This window comes from Schistocerca gregaria, chromosome 3, assembly GCF_023897955.1.
Source record: "Schistocerca gregaria isolate iqSchGreg1 chromosome 3, iqSchGreg1.2, whole genome shotgun sequence".
Taxonomy (NCBI): Eukaryota; Metazoa; Arthropoda; class Insecta; order Orthoptera; family Acrididae; genus Schistocerca; species Schistocerca gregaria.
This window is the reverse complement of record NC_064922.1, coordinates 788473323-788494143: the sequence shown is the minus strand read 5'-3', so window position 1 is coordinate 788494143 and position 20821 is coordinate 788473323. Positions and strand designations below refer to the sequence as shown.

The window sequence follows — 20821 nt, the reverse complement described above, 5'->3', positions numbered from 1 at the left end:
TATCGTTGACATATCGCTGTGCTGTAAGCTGCAGCGGATGACAACCAGCAGTGTCCTGATATGAAAAGAAATGGCACCGTCAACCATCAGTCCTGGTTGTAGCCCTGTATGACGTGTAACATCGAGGTTGGTATTCCATCGCTGTCTTCGCAGGTCTCGGGACTCAGTTCGAAGTGGGACTCTTCGCTACTCCAGTCAATGAGATCACAGGCCGAAAACGTGTCTGGAGATGGCCCCAACCTAACTGTCGTCCGCAATATGGCCCGAGACATTCTGAAGTTCGGCAGCAGTCCTGCAAGCTACTAGCCGCAATCACGAAAAACAAGAGGAAAACTCTCCCAGCAATTTCACGTCTCGCAGTGGAGACACCTGTATTCCAAGGGATACCCGGGACTATGAAAACACAGATTAAGATCTGCCGATGTGCCTAAACATATTTCTAAGATTTTAAATGATGAAGGGTCGCCTGTTCAAAGACTTGAAGGTGAGCGAAAGGGTCTCTTTCATTTAATCAGGTGTACTTGTATTTCGTTGATGTAGAGTGTACAATATACTCTGATGCCAGCGAAAATTATGTCGTAAGAATGGTATAACAAGAAAAAGTAGCTTGAAACTAAAAACCGTGGAATCTTAACTATACTCAAAACGCTAAAAGATGTTTAAATTGTGGTATGCAACACCGTTAAACTAATTATTAAAAAAATCTCTTCATAAAGAATACTGTCGTATCAAACGAGATTATAACAAATTAATTATTTATGAGCAATTGGAACTAGCAACTAGGAAGACTGTTAGGGAACGTGCAAGTGGCGTTCCAGTAGGTCTGAGAAGCCCACAAACGCAATTAAAGGAAAATGTTGAATTCTAAGTCCCGACTCTGAGTTAATACAAATACAAAATGTTGCCATTTAAAGAACACGATGTTGTCAGTTGCTCAGATGTAAAAGGACTATGCTGCTGCGAAATCGCGACACTCACTCAAACAGTAAACACTTCCAAGGCGAACTAAAATCGGACATCACGGGCTCAATCCTAGCTCTCCGCCCTCGTCACCACCACACTCTCGCTTCAGAACACAACGTCATCGAGGGAAGAGAGTGTCACAATTACCAACCTGACAACACACGATTTTTCAAATAGTTCAAATGGCTCTAAGCACTACGGGACTTAATATCTGAGGTCATCAGTTCCCTAGACTTAGAACTACTTAAACCTAACTACCCTGAGGATATCACACACATCCATGCCCGAGGCAGGATTCGAACCTGCGACCGTAGCAGCAGCGCGGTTCCTGACTGAAGCGCTTAGAACGGCTCGGCCGCACACGATTTCTCTTTATACCACAGTTCGCAGGGAGGAAACGGCTAAAACTCTTGAATAATGCCCACTTTGTATTCCTTTGCTGTCTGAAGGTTGGTACGCCGATGGCTGTCTAGCCGCTCACTGGGTAAACCAGAAATGGAGGAGGCGGCTGCTGGAGCACCCTGAATACGATGCGTTCTCACACTGCGGATGCATAAAATGGAGAAGTCGCATACTTCAGTATCCTGCAGGGAGAGCAGATTCGTCACACTTATGAACATTTCCGGGATTCAACGGAACTTCCTGACTTCAAAGGGTGCGTGCACTCTGCCCTTCCGACAAACAAGAGCGGCCACAGGTATCATGTGCGTTCTTAGAATTTTGCGGCACTTTAGAGGTTTTAGGGAAAATCCATGTGAAACGAAGCACCCACCAATCCTCGGCGCGATGCCGACTCGCCTGTGCTGTTTACGCCAAGAAAAAATATTGTAATTTGGCTTCCACAGTCACTACATGTGTCTGTTCTCTCAGCAAAATTAAGGAAACACAGGTATTTTGAGATAGAATAAAGATTGCGTAGCGAGACGTAACGTAACAGTTATTACTTTACATGATCAGGACCAGAGGACCACGCGCAGCTACGAGGTGCTTGATTCTGTTTCCTGCTTTCTGTCGCCAATCACCCTCTACGCCGATCTTCAGCAAGTCCTCATCGATTCTCTCTCTTCACCTTTTCTTCGGTTTTCCTAGCGGTTTTCTTGCGCAGGGAGTAAAATCCATGAATTTCAGGGACCATGGTGTTTATCGATCTGAGCGACATGTGCTGCCCATACTCGCCGCTTGCTTCTCATCAGGCCTACGATGTTTGATCTATTGTAGATTTTTTCAGCTCACAATTATGCCAATTCCTCCACTCTCCAGTAATCTCATTCTGTACGAGAACACAGATCTTCCTTAAAATTTCCCGCCCGAAAACGATAAGATTATTTAAGTCTTTTTTCCGTACACTGCAAGCTTCCCAACCATACAGCCCCTCGGATTGGATTAGTGTTCTGTTCAGCTAAAGTCTGAAATTCCTTGAGAGATTGCTTAATATAAAAAGCTTGCTCAGACTGAAATATGATGAGTTTGCGGCTTGTCTCAACGATGTGTCATCTGTACAGATTGCCCTAGATATTTAAAATTATGAACCCTTTCGTATTGTAAGCTTACTATAAATAATTCGTCTATATGTGTGAATCCTGAATACTTTGTTTTCCAAAACTTTCTCCTCGTGTAACGTGTACTTTAGGTATCGTGTTCAACTAAGGAGCAGTAGTGACTGTTTGTTGGCCCTTGGTTGCGCATTGAGCAGTGTCGCGAAACAAAACTTTAAACTTAATGAAATGCAGAATTTGAATTAAGGAAAATGAATCCAATTAACTATCAACAGAATATAATTGTGTGCTCAGTGACAACTATTTAACTGAAACCCAATGCCGAAGTACATTATAAAAGTTGCTTGCTATGAAGTGCAATGTTCGATTTGTAATAATCACAAAAATAAATTACTGCTCCACTCAGGAAAAATAACTATTTGAAATTACCAACATTTGTCACTGAAAAATAATCTGCTTGCTTATCACAACATCTGATAATTCTAGCGACGTACTGTTTCCTCATAAGAATGCAAAGATGAGGTCTTCCCTGAAATAAAAGTGACTTACCTGTTGCTCAGCATGCTGTTTTTGTGTCTGGAGTACTGAAGTTCTCGAAGGCAAATACAAATCAGCAGATGCAGCAGGTAAAAAAAAAAGTAAATAAATAAAAATAAAAATAAAAAAATAATCTGCTCTAATTTTCTTTTTGCTTCTGAGAAACAATCTGTTGCGGTGTTTGGCGTAAGAAGCTATGTACACACTATAAAAATATCCAAAACTAAGAATGGTGGATGTGGGATTTACTTTACAGAAAATCTTTCTTGAAAAATTAAACTATGATTATTGACACGAAGGACTGTACAACATAAGAAGACTAACAACTGCAAAATTCTCGCATTACAAAATTAACAGACATCTCACCCAATTGCATAATTTGTGACATAATGAAAACAAAGAGCACGAATAAACAATAGTCGTAAATATTATTAGTTATCTGAGGGTCAAAAATTCCTTTCATTAATAGTTCTGACAAACAAACACTTTACACTTGCGCATGCGCGTGTACCTTTAAAAATTCCTCCAAAAACCTTCTCGACTGATACAATGAATGAAATAGCTTTATAAATAAGTTTTCTTCTCCACAAAGTATTTAAGATACTTTCACCGAGATTCACAAATAACAGATCTGATTCTCTGAAAAATTCAACCGTTCGAGACTATGTGTCAAATAAGAATGCATCCAGCGCTCCACAACTGACTCACTAGTAAGTGAACCGCAGATGAAACTACTGGAGCAGTGCGCTCGTCCATGTTTGTCCCAGTACAGTGAAGTTGAATTATTTACAATGGCAGAAAACCTTACAGTACGATAGGGTTCCGCCTACAGAAGGCTGGAGTGGATCGCTTTAATAGACATGAGTCATCACCAGATTCTCGGTCTCTGATACATTCACAAGGAGACTGATTGTAATCGCTGCCACCTACATGCTATCAAATCAGTTCTTACTTAGGTCTGGACAACAGGGTCACATCTTTGGCAAATGCGAGATGTGTGATTTTCTTACCCTTGATGTCCTCGAAGTTCTTATGGAAAGCTTCCCTCATTATCTTTCCGAGCGTCATGTTGACAATGTCGATGGAACACCTTCTTGTCTTAACACTGTTTTTATATGAAAACAATCCCTGAGCTTCACTTTGGAATCAATGAGTATTTCAAACTCGGTTAGGCAATTCATCAGGCTATCCTGGTGGATGGAGTCATACCGCTTCCAAAAATCTATGAAGAGCACATGCAAGTCTCCTCCACATCCCCATATCTCGGTGCGCTGTGCAGTAAATAGATTTTGTCGAGATTCGAACAGCCCTTTTCGAAAACCTCTTGATATTCACCAATGACATCCGCAAACGGCTGGATTCTGTCCAGTATACCGTAGTACAAAATATTATAGCAGACTTTCAGGGGGGTGATTTCTCTGTAGCTGGTGCAGTCTGCTTTGTCACCTTTCTTATGTATCGAGCAGAAGGCAGCTCTCTTCCAATATTCTGGGATTTCCAAAATTAGGCGGTGAATTTTCTTGTGGAGTCTCTTCCCTCCAGGCGAATGACGTATGCCTGGATTCACCTGGACTTCTGTCCTTCTTCAGCTTCATCATCAGATTCTTTATTTCCTCAAATGTAGGTGGCGGATAATCTAAATCTAGAATGCTAGAAAGCTGAAATTCGGACACATATTTAGATTCATAATAGCTGAGGAGCTCCCTGAAGTATTTTTCCCATCTCTCAGCAGTTTTGAACTCATTGGTGAGTATGGTTCCATTATCGTCCTTGACGAATTTTTGGCAGCTCTGGAATCATTTCTTGAGCAAGTTAACTTTACGGTACGTCGTTTGTACCTCTTTTCCCAAGAAATGTTGTTGAGCCTCCATTACTATTCCTTTGATCAGTCTGAAACTGCGCGACCGGTACGGTCGCAGGTTCGAATCCTGCCTCGGGCATGGATGTGTGTGATGTCCTTAGGTTAGTTAGGTTTAAGTAGTTTTAAGTTCTAGGGGGACTGATGACCTCAGATGTTAAGTCCCGCAGTGCTCAGAGCCATTTGAACCAGCCATTTCTTTGACAATCATTTTCTTTGCGCTTCTCAGGGTTACTTAGGTAGTTCTCCTTACTTCTTCGAGCTGTGCTTTGCCTTGAGCAAATTCTATGCCTCGTAGCCAACTTTCCTTGGCTTTTCTTCTCGTAAGTGCCTTAATACATTCCTCACCAAACCAAACCTTCTTGCCCCTGATCCGCTTCTTGATGACTGCGTTTGCCACCTCAGTTACTGCTTCCTTGACTACTTCCTCCACTTCTTACACTCATCACCTAGTTCTTCGCTTTTATGTCATTTGAAATGTGATCTGTCTCATTAACTGTGTTACTATTACCATATGGAGATACCCAGGTTCCATCATGTATGTCCTTCTGTTGGAAATTTGTACTGTTCATGAACGCTGTATCATTGAACCCTATACCATTTCCGTAGCTGTGTTCATGTAATCTCTGTCTTCCAGCTGTTGAATGAAATATATCTTCTCTCCGAAGCTTAGCACTCATATCGCCTGGTAGAACTTTACAATTGCTATCGAGGATGGCATCATAGATAATCCCAATTCCGAATATAATTCACCCTTCACTTGGCATGTGCTTTCTTGTGTGGTTTGCATGACAGTTCACGAATGAAGTTTTACATATTTTCATGTCTGTTGTCAATACTGCTGTTCTGCGGGCACTGACGAAAATCCAGATACATTAGCAGCAGAGCGTTTCTCACACAAAATCCCATACCCAGTTTGTGTCTTTGCTCAAAGCTTCTAAAATATATTATATACTTTCTACATCTAGGGTACCAGTGTCCTCCCCACGAACTACCTGTAAGTCAGCTAAATCCATTCTAAGGTCTTACGATCTCCTTGACTAGGTTGATTAAGGTTTCTGTTTTATATAAACTACGTATATTCCATGTTCCAATCGTATACCTTGTGCCCGCACTTTTCATCTACTTCGTATTATCAAATTTCGGCCGGCCGGAGTGGCCGTGCGGTTCTAGGCGCTACAGTCTGGAACCGCGTGACCGCTACGGTCGCAGGTTCGAATCCTGCCTCGGGCATGGATGTGTGTGATGTCCTTAGGTTAGTTACGTTTAAGTAGTTCTGCGTTCTAGGGGACTGATGACCACAGCAGTTGTCCCATAGTGCTCAGAGCCATTTGAACCATTTTTTATCAAATTTCGTGGTTTCATTGTAGTCCGTTATCGTTAACAAGTCTTCCGTGATGGGGTGGTAACGCATAGCTAACCTCCAACCTGGAGAATAGGTTTTTGATTTGAGGTAGCCTTCTCTTAGGTGAATTTTATTCTCTACAATCGTCAAGGTCCGTGTCCCTTTCTCTTAAAAATGTGAAAGGATGGAGGACAGGAAATAGGAAGATCGGCCTTTGTGAGAAACACTTCGTCTGGTTCATGAACGAAGACCTGTCCTGACAGAGAGATCCCGCCAAAACCTGTGCTACCTCTGCCATATCCCTTAGCTTCTTACGAACATGCAAACCTCTCAGGGAGCACACACAGTGCTACTTTAAGACGGTGTCACTTGGAGAGGACAGGTCCCATATGCTGCTATCATCCACCCTACGTTCTGTAGTGCCATTGGCGATTGTGCCAAATTTGGGCGCACACCTAGAGCTTATACCATGTGCTGAGGATATCAGTCTAGCATACCAAAGAGTGGCCTGTGGATGTGTCATTTGTGCACTTTGACGCAACTGTTCCCAACTGGGGAACGTTTATTTTTCAGCAACAGCAAAAAGTCCGTCACCAACAACATCACGGGATTCATGTCACTAAGGTCAGGCGCAACGCTGAAGATCCGCTATGACAATATACTGCATTGTGGAGTAGCATGGTGCCTTCGTTTATACTATCCAAAAGCGCAATTCACATCTTTAGCCGTGCAGACAATACTGGCTACGGAGTGACCTCAGCTGAAAAGCGAATACGCAGACTTAAAGTGTGTGTGCGTGTGTCAGGAGGGATCCACAAATCAACAAAAACTGACTTTTTTGCTTTGTAATGAGGGTACGGAGGGTTATGACTGCCCTGAAGGAAGGAATCATTAAATACTGGGCCCAGCGCAGAGTTACGAACGAATATCGATAATATGACAGAAATCTCAGACAAAATACCGGGTGATCAAAAAGTCAGTATAAATCTGAAAACTTAATGAACCACGGAATAATGCAGATAGAGAGGTAAAAATTGACACACATGCTTGGAATTACATGGGGTTTTATTAGAAGAAAAAAAAACGAAGTTCACAAAATGTCCGACAGATGGCGCTGGTCAATAAAACTGCTACCGTGACGGGTGAGAGGTACGCCGATATGTTACAGAATCGCATCATCCCGGCCTGGCTGATAAACACCTGCTGGAACGTACGATGTTTATGCAGGATGGCGCTCCACCCCATATTGCTAGACGCTTGAAATATCTCTTGCGCTCGTCGTTTGGTGATGATCGTGTGCTCAGGCGCCAATTTCGTCATGCTTGGCCTCCCAGGTCCCCAGATGTCAGTCCGTGCGATTATTGGCTTTGGGCTTACCTGACGTCGCAAGTGTATCGTGATCGACCGACATCTCTAGGGATGCTGAAAGACAACATCCGACGCCAGTGCCTGACCATAACTCCGGACATGCTTTACAGTGCTGTTCACAACATTATTCCTCGACTGCAGCTATTGTTGAGGAATGATGGTGGACATATTGAGCATTTCCTGTAGAGAACATCATCTTTACTTTGTCTTCTACATCTACATCTACATCTACATTCATACTCCGCAAGCCACCCAACGGTGTGTGGCGGAGGGCACTTTACGTGCCACTGTCATTACTTCCCTTTTCTGTTCCAGTCGCGTATGGTTCGCGGGAAGAACGACTGTCTGAAAGCCTCCGTTGCGTGCTCGAATCTCTCTAATTTTACGTTCGTGATCTCCACGGGAGGTATAAGTAGGGGGAAGCAGTATAAACGATACCTCGTCCAGAAACGCACGCTCTCGAAACCTGGCGATCAAGCTACACCGCGATGCAGAGCGCCTCTCTTGCAGAGTCTGCCACTTGAGTTTGATAAACATCTCCGTAATGCTATCACGGTTACCAAAAAACCCTGTGACAAAACGCGCTGCTCTTCTTTGGATCTTCTCTATCTCCTCCGTCAACCCAGTCTGGTACGGATCCCACACTGAAGAGCAATACTCAAGTATAGGTCGAACGAGTGTTTTGTAAGCCACCTCCTTTGTTGATGGCTACATTTTCTAAGGACTCTCCCAATGAATCTCAACTTGCTACCCGCCTTACCAACAATTAATTTTATATGATCATTCCACTTCAAATCGTTCCGCACGCATACTCCCAGATATTTAACAGAAGTAACTGCTACCAGTGTTTGTTCCACTTTCATATAATCATACAATAAAGGATCCTTCTTTCTATGTATTCGCAATACATTACATTTGTCTATGTTAAAGGTCAGTTGCCACTCCCTACACCAAGTGCCTATCCGCTGCAGATCTTCCTGCATTTCTCTACAATTATCTAATGCTGCAACTTCTCTGTATACTACAGCATCATCGGCGAAAAGCCGCATGGAACTTCCGACACTATCTACTAGGTCATTTATATCTATTGTGAAAAGCAATGGTCCCATAACACTCCCCTGTGGCACGGCAGAGGTTACTTTAACGTCTGTAGACGTCTCTCCATTGATAAAAACATGCTGTGTTCTGTTTGCTAAAAACTCTTCAATCCAGCCACACAACTGGTCTGATATTCCCTAGGCTCTTACTTTGTTTATCAGGCGACAGTGCGGAACTGTATCGAACGCCTTCCGGAAGTGTAGGAAAATAGCATCTACCTGGGAGCCTGTATCTAATATTTTCTGGGTCTCATGAACAAATAAAGCGAGTTGGGTCTCACACGATCGCTGTTTCCGGAATCCATGTTGATTCCTACAGAGTAGATTCTGGGTTTCCAAAAACGACATGATACTCGAGCAAAAAACATGTTCTAAAATTCTACAACAGATCGACGTCAGAGATATAGGTCTATATTTTTGCGCATCTGTTCGACGACCCTTTTTGAAGACTGGGACTACCTGTGCTCTTTTCCAATCATTTGGAACCTTCCGTTCCTCTAGAGACTTGCGGTACACGGCTGTTAGAAGGGCGGCAAGTTCTTTCGCGTACTCTGTGTAGAATCGAACTGGTATTCCGTCAGGTCCAGTGGACTTTCCTCTGTTGAGTGATTTCAGTTGCTTTTCTATTCCTTGGACACTTATTTCGATGACAACCATTTCTTCATTTGTGCGAGGATTTAGAGAAGGAACTGCAGTGCGGTCTTCCTCTGTGAAACAGCTTTGGAAAAAGGTGTTTACTATTTCAGCTTTACGCGTGTCATCCTCTGTTTCAAAGCCATCATCATTCCGGAATGTCTGGATATGCTGTTTCGAGCCACTTACTGATTTAACGTAAGACCAGAACTTCCTAGGATTTTCTGTCAAGTCGGTACATAGAATTTTACTTTCGAATTCACTGAACGCTTCACGTATAGCCCTTCTTACGCTAGCTTTGACATCTTTCAGCTTCTGTTTGTCTGAGAGGATTTGGCTGCGTTTAAACTTGGAGTGAAGCTCTCTTTGCTTCCGCAGTGGTTTCCTAACTTTGTTGTTGAACCACGGTGGGTTTTTCCCGTCCCTCACAGTTTTACTCGGCACGTACCTGTCTAAAACGCATTTTACAATTGCCTTAAACTTTTTCTATAAACACTCAACATTGTCAGTGTCAGAACAGAAATTTTCGTTTTGATGTTAGGTAGTCTGAAATCTGCCTTCTATTACTCTTGCTAAACAGATAAACCTTCCTCCCCTTTTTTTATATTCCTATTAACTTCCATATTAAGGGATGCTGCAACGGCCTTATGATCACTGATTCCCTGGTCTGTACTTACAGAGTCGAAAAGTTCGGGTCTGTTATCAGTAGGTCCAAGATGTTATCTCCACGAGTCGGTTCTCTGTTTAATTGATCGAGGTAATTTTCGATAGTACACTCAGTATAATGTCACTCGATGCTCTGTTCCTACCACCCGTCCTAAACATCTGAGTATCCCAGTCTATATCTGGTGAATTGAAATCTCCACCTAAGAGAAAATTTATGTGAAATATATTCCAAATTTTCTCGCAGCTGTTCTGCCACTAATGCTGCGTAGTCGGGAGGTCGGTAAAAGGAGCCAATTATTAACCTAGCTCGGGTGTTGAGTGTAACCTCCACCCATAATATTTCGCAGGAACTATCCACTTCTACTTCACTACAGGATAATCTACTACTAACAGCAACAAACACGCCACCACCGGTTGCATGCAATCTATCCTTTCTAAACACCGTCTGTGCCTTTGTAAAAATTTCGGCTGAATTTATCTCTGGCTTCAGCCAGCTTTCTGTACCTATAACGATTTCAGCTTCGGTGCTTTCTATCAGCGCTTGAAGTTCCGGTACTTTACCAATGCAGCTTCGACAGTTTTCAATTACCATACCGATTGCTTCTTGGTCCTCGCGTGTCCTGACTTTGCCCCGCACCCTTTGAAGCTGTTGCCTTTTCTGTACTTGCCCGAGGCCATATAACCTAAATCTTACTTTGTTATGCTAATTATTGATATTCTGATCAGATGAAGAGCCATCTGTCGGACATTTTTGGAACTTTTGTATTTTGTTGGTTCTGATAAAACGCCATGTCATGCCAAGCATGTGTGTCAATTTGAACCTCTCTATCTACATTATTCCGTGATTTATTCAGTTTTCAAATGTATACTGACTTTTTGAACATATGGTTCAAATGGCTCTGAGCACTATGGGACTTAACATCTATGGTCATCAGTCCCCTAGAACTTAGAACTACTTAAACCTAACTAACCTAAGGACAGCATACAACACCCAGCCATCACGAGGCAGAGAAAATCCCTGACCCCGCCGGGAATCGAACCCGGGAACCCGGGCGTGGGAAGCGATAACGCTACCGCACGACCACGAGATGCGGGCACTTTTTGAACACCCGGTATATGCAAACAGGTCATCAGGTATTAATTGTAAAGATCTTTGGACCACAAGCTGAAGATAAATTTTTGCTAACAGCTAATGTGCACTGACGTCGCACATCGGTCTGTCGGATCTTAGCTATTGTGCACTGACGTCGCACATCGGTCTGTCGGATCGCAAGATTAGTAAACTCCTCCTAACTATACAGGGTGGTCCAATGATAGTGACCGGACCAAATATCTCACGAAATATGCGTCAAACGAAAAAACTACAAAGAACGAAACTTGTCTAGATTGAAGGGGGAAACCAGATGGCGCTATGGCTGGCCCGCTACATGGCGGTGCCATAGGTCAAACGGATATCAAATGGCTCTGAGCACTATGGGACTTAACATCTCAGCTCATCAGTCCCCTAGAACTTAGAACTACTTAAACCTAACTAACCTAAGGACATCACACACATCCATGCCCGAGGCAGGATTCGAATCTGCGACCGTAGCGGTCGCGCGGTTCCAGACTGAAGCGCCTAGAACCGCTTGGCCACCAGCGGCCGGCAAACGGATATCAACTGCGTTTATTTAAAATAGGAACTCCCATTTTTTATTACATATTCGTGAAGTACGTAAAGAAATATGAATGTTTTAGTTGGACCACTTTTATTGTTTTGTGATACATAGCGCTGTAATAGTCACAAACGTGTAAGCACGTGGTATCACGTAACATTTCGCCAGTGCTGACGGTATTTGCTTCGTGATACATTACTCGTGTTAAAATTGACCGTTTACCAATTGCGGAAAAGGTCGATATCGTGTTGATGTATTGCTATTGTGATCAAAATGCCCAACCGGCGTGTGCTATGTATGCTGCTCGGCATCCTGGACGACATCATCCAAGTGTTCGCCGGATAGTTAGGTTATTTAAGGACAGTGGAAGTGTTAAGCCACATGTGAAACGTCAACCACGACCTGCAACAAATGATGATGCCCAAGCAGGTGTTTATCTGCTGTCGCAGCTAATCCGCACATGAGTAGCAGACAAATTGTGCGAGAATACGGAATCTCAAAAACATCGGTGCTGAGAATACTACATCAACATTGATTGCACCCATTCCATATTTCTATGCACCATGAATTGTATGGCGACAACTCTGAACGTCGCGTACAGTTCTGCCACTGGGCACAAGAGAAATTACGGGACGATGACAAATTTTTTGCACGCGTTCTGTTTAGCGACGAAGCGTCATTCATCAACAGCGATAACGTAAACCGGCATAATATGCTCTATTGAGCAAGGGAAAATCCGCAATGGCTGCGAAAAGTGGAACATCAGCGACCTTTGCGGGTTAATGTATGGTGCGGCATTATGGGAGGAAGGATAATTGGCCCCCATTTTATCGATGGCGATCTAAATGGTGCAGTATATGCTGATTTCCTACGTAATGTTCTACCGATGTTACTACAAGATGTTTCACTGCATGACAGAATGGCGAAGTACTTCCAACATGATGGATGAACGGCACATAGCTCGCGTGCGGTTGAAGCAGTATTGAATAGCATATTTCATGTCACGTGGATTGGTCATCGAAGCACCATGGCCCGTACGTTCACTGGATCTGACTTCCCCGGATTTCTTTCTGTGGGGAAAGTTGAAGGATGTTTGCTATCGTGATCCACCGACAACGCCTGACAACATGCGTCAGCGCAGTGTCAATGCACGTGCGAACAGTACGGAAGGCGAACTACTCGCTGTTGAGAGGAATGTCGTTACACGTATTGCCGAATGCATTGAGGTTGACGGACATCATTTTGAGCATTTATTGCATTAATTTGGTATTTACAGGTAATCACGCGGTAGCAGCATGCGTTCTCAGAAATGATAAGTTCACAAAGGTACATGTATCACATTGGAACAACCAAAATAAAATGTTCAAACGTACCTAGGTTCTGTAATTTAATTTAAAAAACCTACGTGTTACCAACTGTTCGTCTAAAGCTTTGAGCCATATGTTTGTGACTATTACAGCGCCATATATCACAAAGCGAAAACAGTGGTCCAACTAAAACATTCATATTTCTTTACGTACAACACGAATGTGTAATTAAAAATGGGCGTTCCTATTTTAAAAAAAAGCAGTTAATATCCGTTTGACCTATGGCAGCGCCATGTAGCGGGCCAACCATAGCGCCATCTGGTTTCCTCCTTCAAGTTAGGCGAGTTTCGTTCTTTGTAGATTTTTCTTTTGACGCTTATTTCGTGAGATATTTGGCCCGTCACGATCAGTGGACCACCCTGTGTTAAAAAGTGCCAGTAGTAGAGAGCACAATAGCACAATAAGAGAGTGTTGTTGAACTTCCAGGTCGGATCACCACTGGACGTCGATATCTGAATCTGTGCTGCCAAGAATTAGTACGTGGCATTTGTTCCTAGAGTGACTGTAGCTATTAACCAAATTATTCAGTGAATGCGCAGTCAATCAAAAGCTATATGTTTATTTCGATGGTTGACAAGAACGAGCTCTTCATAATGTTCGGATACAATATAATTTGTGGCGTAAGAAAGAATAGGTTTAGACGAAGACCACTTTTAATAGAGAACGTCGTTTAATGAACAAAGTAAGAGCATACGGACTATCAGATCAATTGTGTGATTGGATTGAGGAGTTCCTAGATAACAGAACGCAGCATGTCATTCTCAATGGAGAGAAGTCTTCCGAAGTAAGAGTGATTTCAGGTGTGCCGCAGGGGAGTGTCATAGAACTGTTACTACTCACAATATACATAAATGACCTGGTGGATGACATCGGAAGTTCACTGAGGCTTTTTGCAGATGATGCTGTGGTGTATCGAGAGGTTGGAACAATGGAAAATTGTACTGAAATGCAGGAGGATCGGCAGCGAATTGACTCATGGTGCAGGGAATGGCAATTGAATCTCAATGTAAACAAGTGTAATGTGATGAGAATACATAGAAAGATAGGTCCCTTTTCATTTAGCTACAAAATAGCAGGTCAGCAACTGGAAGCAGTTAATTCCATAAATTATCTGGCAGTACGCATTAGGAGTGATTTAAAATGGAATGATCATTTGAAGTTGATCGTCGGTAAAGCAGATGCCAGACCGAGATTCATTGGAAGAATCCTAAGGAAATGCAATCCGACAACAAAGGAAGTAGGTTACAGTACGCTTGTTCGCCACTGCTTGAATACTGCTCAGCAGTGTGGGATCCGTACCAGATAGGGTTGATAGAAGAGATAGAGAAGATCCAACGGAGAGCAGCGCGCTTCGTTACAGGATAATTTAGTAATCGCGAAAGCGTTACGGAGATGATAGATAAACTCCAGTGGAAGACTCTGCAGGAGAGACGCTCAGTAGCTCGGTACGGGCTTTTGTTAAAGTTTCGAGAACATACCTTCACCGAAGAGTCAAGCAGTATATTGCTCCCTCCTACGTATATCTCGCGAAGAGACCATGAGGATAAAATCAGAGAGATTAGAGCCCACACAGAAGCATACCGACAATCCTTCTTTCCACGTACAATACGAGACTGGAATAGAAGGGAGAACCGTTAGAGGTACTCAGGGTACCCTCCGCCACACACCGTCAGGTGGCTTGCGGAGTATAGATGTAGATGTAGATGTAGATGTAGATGTAGTAAGGTCTCCTATTTTCTATAAGTACATAGATCTGTTTATTTCTACAATGATTTGCATCAGTTTACAGCTTGAACATTTAACTATTTTTCGACATAATCACCATTTCTATCGATGAATTTTTGTAGACGCTGTGGCAGTTTTTGTGTGCCCATATCATACCAGCTCGCCACTATGCTGTTAAGAAAGTTATGAACCTCTTCTCTCACCTCGTCGTCGGAGCTCAATCACTTTCCGGTGTAAAGTGGTATGCCCAGGTTTCGTCACCGGTGACAATTGAGTCCAGAAAGTTGTCCTGTTCGGCTCCAAGGCGGTGAAGAAATGCGCAGGAAGCATCAACTCGTTGCCGCATGTGGTCCTCAGTCAGCATGCGTGGCACCCATCTTGCGCATACCTTCCGGTAGTTCAGTGTTTCCGTTAAAATTCTGTGAGCGGTATTTCCCGAAACCTCAGGAACCAACGTGCAGAGATCATACAGGATGATCCGACGATCTTCACGCATGCTTTGCTCGACCTTCAACACTGTCTCCTCAGAAACTGATGGTCTCACGCTCTTCTGTTCGTCGGGAATTTCGGTCCGCCCAGCTGCAAACTTGAAACGTCCCCTTTGAACAATTATACACGAATGTGCTTAAAGTGACACACAATATTTTTAGCGCAACGCAATCTGACTTTCAATAATCCCTACAAAAGAATGGCCCTGACTAACATTAACCTATACCTTTCACAAATCACTTACCTCACCAAAAATCTTCGTTACTCAAACAACTGCAATACAGCGAGCGCCACTACTGCCAGCTAAATAAAAGATTCAAACTACAGAAGGCACTAACTACTGATAGGCATAGTTAGCAAATGAAAGATTTTAATAGACAACAAACAATGTATTTACCTTAATAGTCATAATGTATACATCAGTTCATGACATCCATTCTTACAAATTTCAAAACTCCGCCATCTCTCTCCCCACGTCCACCACTGCTTGCGGCTCACCTCCAACTGCGCAACGCTACACACCGTTCACATCCAGCTGCCGCTGCCCAACACTACAATGGCAGACAACAATGCAAACCCGCCACAGACTGCACACAGCACAGCCAGTGATTTTCATACAGAACGCTACGTAGCGTTACCAATAAAAAACCTAAACAGCCTACTTACAAACTCTCTACACCACTTATGGCCTTTTTTGACATCCATGCATGACTCACCATACACTTCTGTCAATTGGCGATGGATTTCAATCGTCGCAGCGTCCTTTGCGTTCAAAAACCGAATAACTGAGCGTAATCGCTCTTGGAGGTAACACCCAACGGGAGCTCCAATCTGAACGGCTGCCAAGCCAAGACTGAGCGCCTCAGCGCGGCGTGCGCATGTTTACGGACAGCGCATGAAACACTCTTCATAACAGTGTGACCAACTGCCACACAAACAGAGTTCTGTACTTATAAAAAAATACGAAACCTTACTTTTGGGATTACCCTCGTACGTGTGCAAACAAACAAATGATTACAATTTCAGAAAAAGTGGTGATTTATTCAAGAAAAGAGCTCCAAATTGAGAAAGTCAGTAACGCATTGGTCCACCTCTGGCAGTTATTCGGCATGGCGCTGATAGATTGTTGGAAGTTCTCCTGAGGGATATCGTCCAATAGGCGTGTCAGAGCGGCAAAATCCCAAACTGGTTGGAGGGCCCTGCCCACCTGCCCACCCAAAGGTCCTCAACTGGGGAGAGGCCTGACGCCCTTGTTGGCCAACGTACAGTTTAGCAAACACGAAGGCAAGCAGTAGAAACTCTTGCCGTGTGTGGCCAGTCAGTATCTTGCTGAAATGTAAGCCCAGGATGACTTGCAGTGAAGGGCAACAAAAGGGGGCGTAGAATATCGTCGACATGCCACTGTGCTGTAAGGTTGCCGCACATGACGACCAAAGGAGTCCTGATAAGGAAAGACAGTGAGGGTTGGCATCCCACCGCTGTTCAGGACGTCTCCAGACACGTGTCTGAGGTCATCGGAGCTCAATTCGAAGCGGGGATCATCACGGTAGACAATTCTACTCTAGTCGCTGAGATTACAGAGTGAAGGTATGTCTGGAGGCCCCCCCCCCCGGACAGCGGTGTGATACCAAACTGACTGTCGCCCGACATACGGCCCGACAACCAGGAGTGATGGTCTAGAGTGCCATTGATTTTCATATCAGTTCCATCCGACCGTCTCGGAATTTTGACGATCTAACGCTATAATAAGACAGAATTTCGCGTGGTATTCCTCAGTAGGGCATCCATAATTTCCATCAATCAATGCCAAGTCGAATAACTGCTTGCTTGAAGGCCAGAGGTGGACGAAGGCGTTATTGACTTGCTGAGTTTCTGGAGCACTTCTCTTGAATAAATAATCTAGTCTTTCTGAAATTGGAATTATTTTGTTATCTGCACACATACATCACATCTATCGATTTCCTCCGATTCGGATAATATATTTCTGGTGTGTTTTCTTTTTTGTCTTAGAAAATATATATAAAAAATTAAAACATTTGTCTTTTACGATAAAGATTTTGCCAGTGTGCTTTTGATATCCTCTTCACTTATCAAACAGCAAAATTGTCAACTAATTTCAGAGCCTTTTTTTAAATGTAATCCAATATCCAATATCCATGATTTTATGAAGATGAGCATTAATAACTTCTTTCATTCACAAAGTATTAATCCTCACGCGTAGTACAGTATTAATAAACGAAATTATGATTGGTTTCAGTATACAATTTGTTGTTTTATGCTATGGTTTTACACAGTGAAGTAAGCCTAACTCTAAACTGTCTGCTTTAACAACTCTTGCAAATGCCAATTTGTTTTCTTTCCGTCGGATTTAAGGAATAGTTTTCCACAGTAGCTACGGAAATAATCGTTTTTTAACATTGGCTAGACGTCTATTAACGCTTGCCCCTCTTGCATTCTAGGGCGGTATTGTACCGACGGTACAGACTCTCATATGCAGCTGGGCCCCTGACCACGAAAGAAGCAGGTTCTCAATAGTGTTCTTGGGTAAGTTGCAAGCGGCTGAACGACGTTTTACCCGCTGAAATACTTCTGTTTTCGTCATGGTTAGTCCCCGACATAACGCCGGAGGTATAATTATCTCTTCTTGACCATTCAGTAATGCTGTGTGCATATATTCCACAAAATGAAAACCCTGGTATGCAGATCTAATTCCTGAGACAAGTTTTTCGTGCTACACCTCACAAACTTCTCTTTCGTTTTCGTCTCTGTACCGCAGTAGTTTGAAACTGATATCAGCAGGCAGAACACCATCACGCCAGTGGTCAATGTAGCGCTCCATTAGTCTGTCATCATATCATAACTTAACAATCCAACAGGGACACACAAGAGTTTGCTCATAAGCATACACACAGTAGTAGAAACAAAATTACGTGGTGTAATAAGCTGTACAATAGGATATTAGCAACGATACCCCCAAACTACCTAAAAAGGATAAGCACACAACAGGATATCATCGTTAATACATGGCTGTTATATACAGCGGTTACACCCATCACTTTCGATAGAATAGGTATGCATATCTCTCTCTGTCATCCTCATTCACAATAGAAACACGTCACTATCGTTGCAGTCATCCACACTAAACACAAGAAATCATGACACAGAGTTAACATGTCGTGCCAGTGGTCCAAAACAGTGGACATTCACAATTAGGCGGCTGTACGTATACCTCTCTGTCTCACCCTACAATACCATGCGATTTGAGAGTTTTCTTCGCTAGAAAGCTGTTTCACTTCCAGTCCTAAAGGTCAGCAGTCAGTATTTCTTCTGATGAGCTTCGAAATAGCAATGGTTTCAGAAGAGTGCTGTAGCATAGTCATTTGCTTGTTATGATCAAGGCTGTGTGTTCGAATCTTGTCGGGTGCGTTCTACCTTTTTCTATTATATCTTTAGCTAAATAAATAGGATCATTATTTTTATTCAATTAATTGGTTTAAATATAATTTTTTAAAGTTCCTAAGACTTTTTATTTGCTGTCTTTTTAATTTCTTTTTTTCATTTGAAATCTCTGTCCAAGTGGTTATAAGTAATATTATTTATCTATTGTAATATTGAAAGGTTTAAAAATACTGATCCACCTGTTAAACATAGTACTGGCTAATTAAATGGCAGCTACTCAAAGAGGTCCAGTGAGGGCCGTAATTATCGTTCGGCAGCGAATCATTGGTGGATATTCTAATGCCTTACTACGGAATCGATTTACGCTGGAAAAAATAGGTTCGAGTTTTGGCTACCAGCTGCAAATCTGGGACTGTGAATGCAAGAAAGGCGCATAGAAATGTTTCCATATGTAATGGATTAGGAACGGGACATGGGCGGAAAATGCTAAACAAGTGAGAAAGGCATCATGTCGATTTTATTATTAATCGTCGCTTACACAATTTGTTCAACATGGGCACCGGAAATGTCGAAGATATGTTGTGTAATGTCAGATTTGCATTTGCTGGCCAAAATTGGAACTATTTTTTTTTTTCCAGCGTACATCAGCTCCACATTAACGCGTAGGCATATCTAACAAGTTTCGGTGCCGTACAGTAATTAGAGCCCCCGCTGGACCTCCGTGAGAACTGCACATTAATTATCAGCACCTGGTCTTACTGATCATCTCATACAAGGTCGCCTTTATTGCATTGCTCCATAGTCCACGATTTTGGCTTCGGTGCTTTTGGAACTCCAGATCGCCTTGCTGTTCCCCGCTTATGCAGCTCTCTTCATGTGGTTTTGCTGCTGACAATTTCGCGAGTGCGACATTCACTTTTGTAGGGACTTTTGCATCTGTCGTCTCCTGATTTTTGGTCACAATCCTCTGTAATAGCCATCTGTCACGATCACTAAAGACACACTGTCGTCCGCGTATTGACTTGTCAGACGATGTTTTTCCGCTGCCCTGTGTGCGGTATAAATCTTCGATACGGTGCCTCTTGAAACACGAAATACCTCGTCTTCCTTGGTTACGGAAGTACGCGCCATAGAAACACCAACAATTTGACCACGTTCGAATTTGCTTAGCTCCGACATATGCATTCACTACCGTATACAACACTGTTGCGAGTACGACTGACACTTGGAACGTAATGTCACGTCTTTCCTTAAAGTATCGAAGACATAAATTCTGGCTAATCTGCTCAAGGAATTCTGTGACGCAAAGGTAAAAATTTATTTGGGTGTCCATCTTGTGAAGCCCGTCTATTACAGTATTTAATTCATCAGAGTAATTAAAATTAGTTGTTTGATCTGTTTTCGAACTTCAAAATTAAGGTCAGCCACAACGAGCGTTGTTCAATAAGAACCTGGTATAGGATGGACTATTTATTCTCTGAAGAACCGGCTACGACACGACCTGTTATTCAAGCTCGAGTGCTGTAGATGTTGTCTAGCAACAAATCTTGTACCTCCGTTGTCACAGTTATAACATTTTCCAGTACTTTTTCATTGTGTATTGCAAACCAACCTTAAGCAATCTTGTCATACGACAACAGTTTTCTTGGTTGCTTGTTACCTCTTAGCCACGTATTTCTTTCAATGTAGTTGTCACAACTTGTTGTAACCATCAACAACCGCTGCAAAGAGACAATTTGTAAAGCCTGTAGTCTGATGTACAGTGTGTTTCAAAAATGACCAGCATATTTGAAACGGCAATAAAAACTAAACGAGCAGCGATAGAAATACACCGTTTGTTGCAATATGCTTGGGACAACAGTACATTTTCAGGCGGACAAACTTTCGAAATTACAGTAGTTACAATTTTCAACAACAGATGGCGCTGCGGTCTGGGAAACTCTATAGTACGATATTTTCCACATATCCACCATGCGTAGCAATAATATGGCGTAGTCTCTGAATGAAATTACCCGAAACCTTTGACAACGTGTCTGGCGGAATGGCTTCACATGCAGATGAGATGTACTGCTTTAGCTGTTCAATTGTTTCTGGATTCTGGCGGTACACCTGGTCTTTCAAGTGTCCCCACAGAAAGAAGTCACAGGGGTTCATGTCTGGCGAATAGCGAGCCCAATCCACGCCGCCTCCTGTATGTTTCGGATAGCCAAAGCAATCACATGA

General features: G+C 42.9%; 1 protein-coding gene across 1 annotated transcript in view; it reads left to right on the top strand.

Annotated features, from left to right (window-relative positions):
• LOC126354245 (sialin-like) overlaps nucleotides 1-20821 on the top strand; it is a 125749-nt gene that overhangs the window by 42367 nt on the left and 62561 nt on the right. Inside the window, exon 4 of the mRNA XM_050003747.1 lies at nucleotides 17659-17743. Within this exon, the coding sequence (XP_049859704.1) occupies nucleotides 17659-17743 (85 nt within the window). The remainder of the gene's footprint in view (nucleotides 1-17658; nucleotides 17744-20821) is intronic.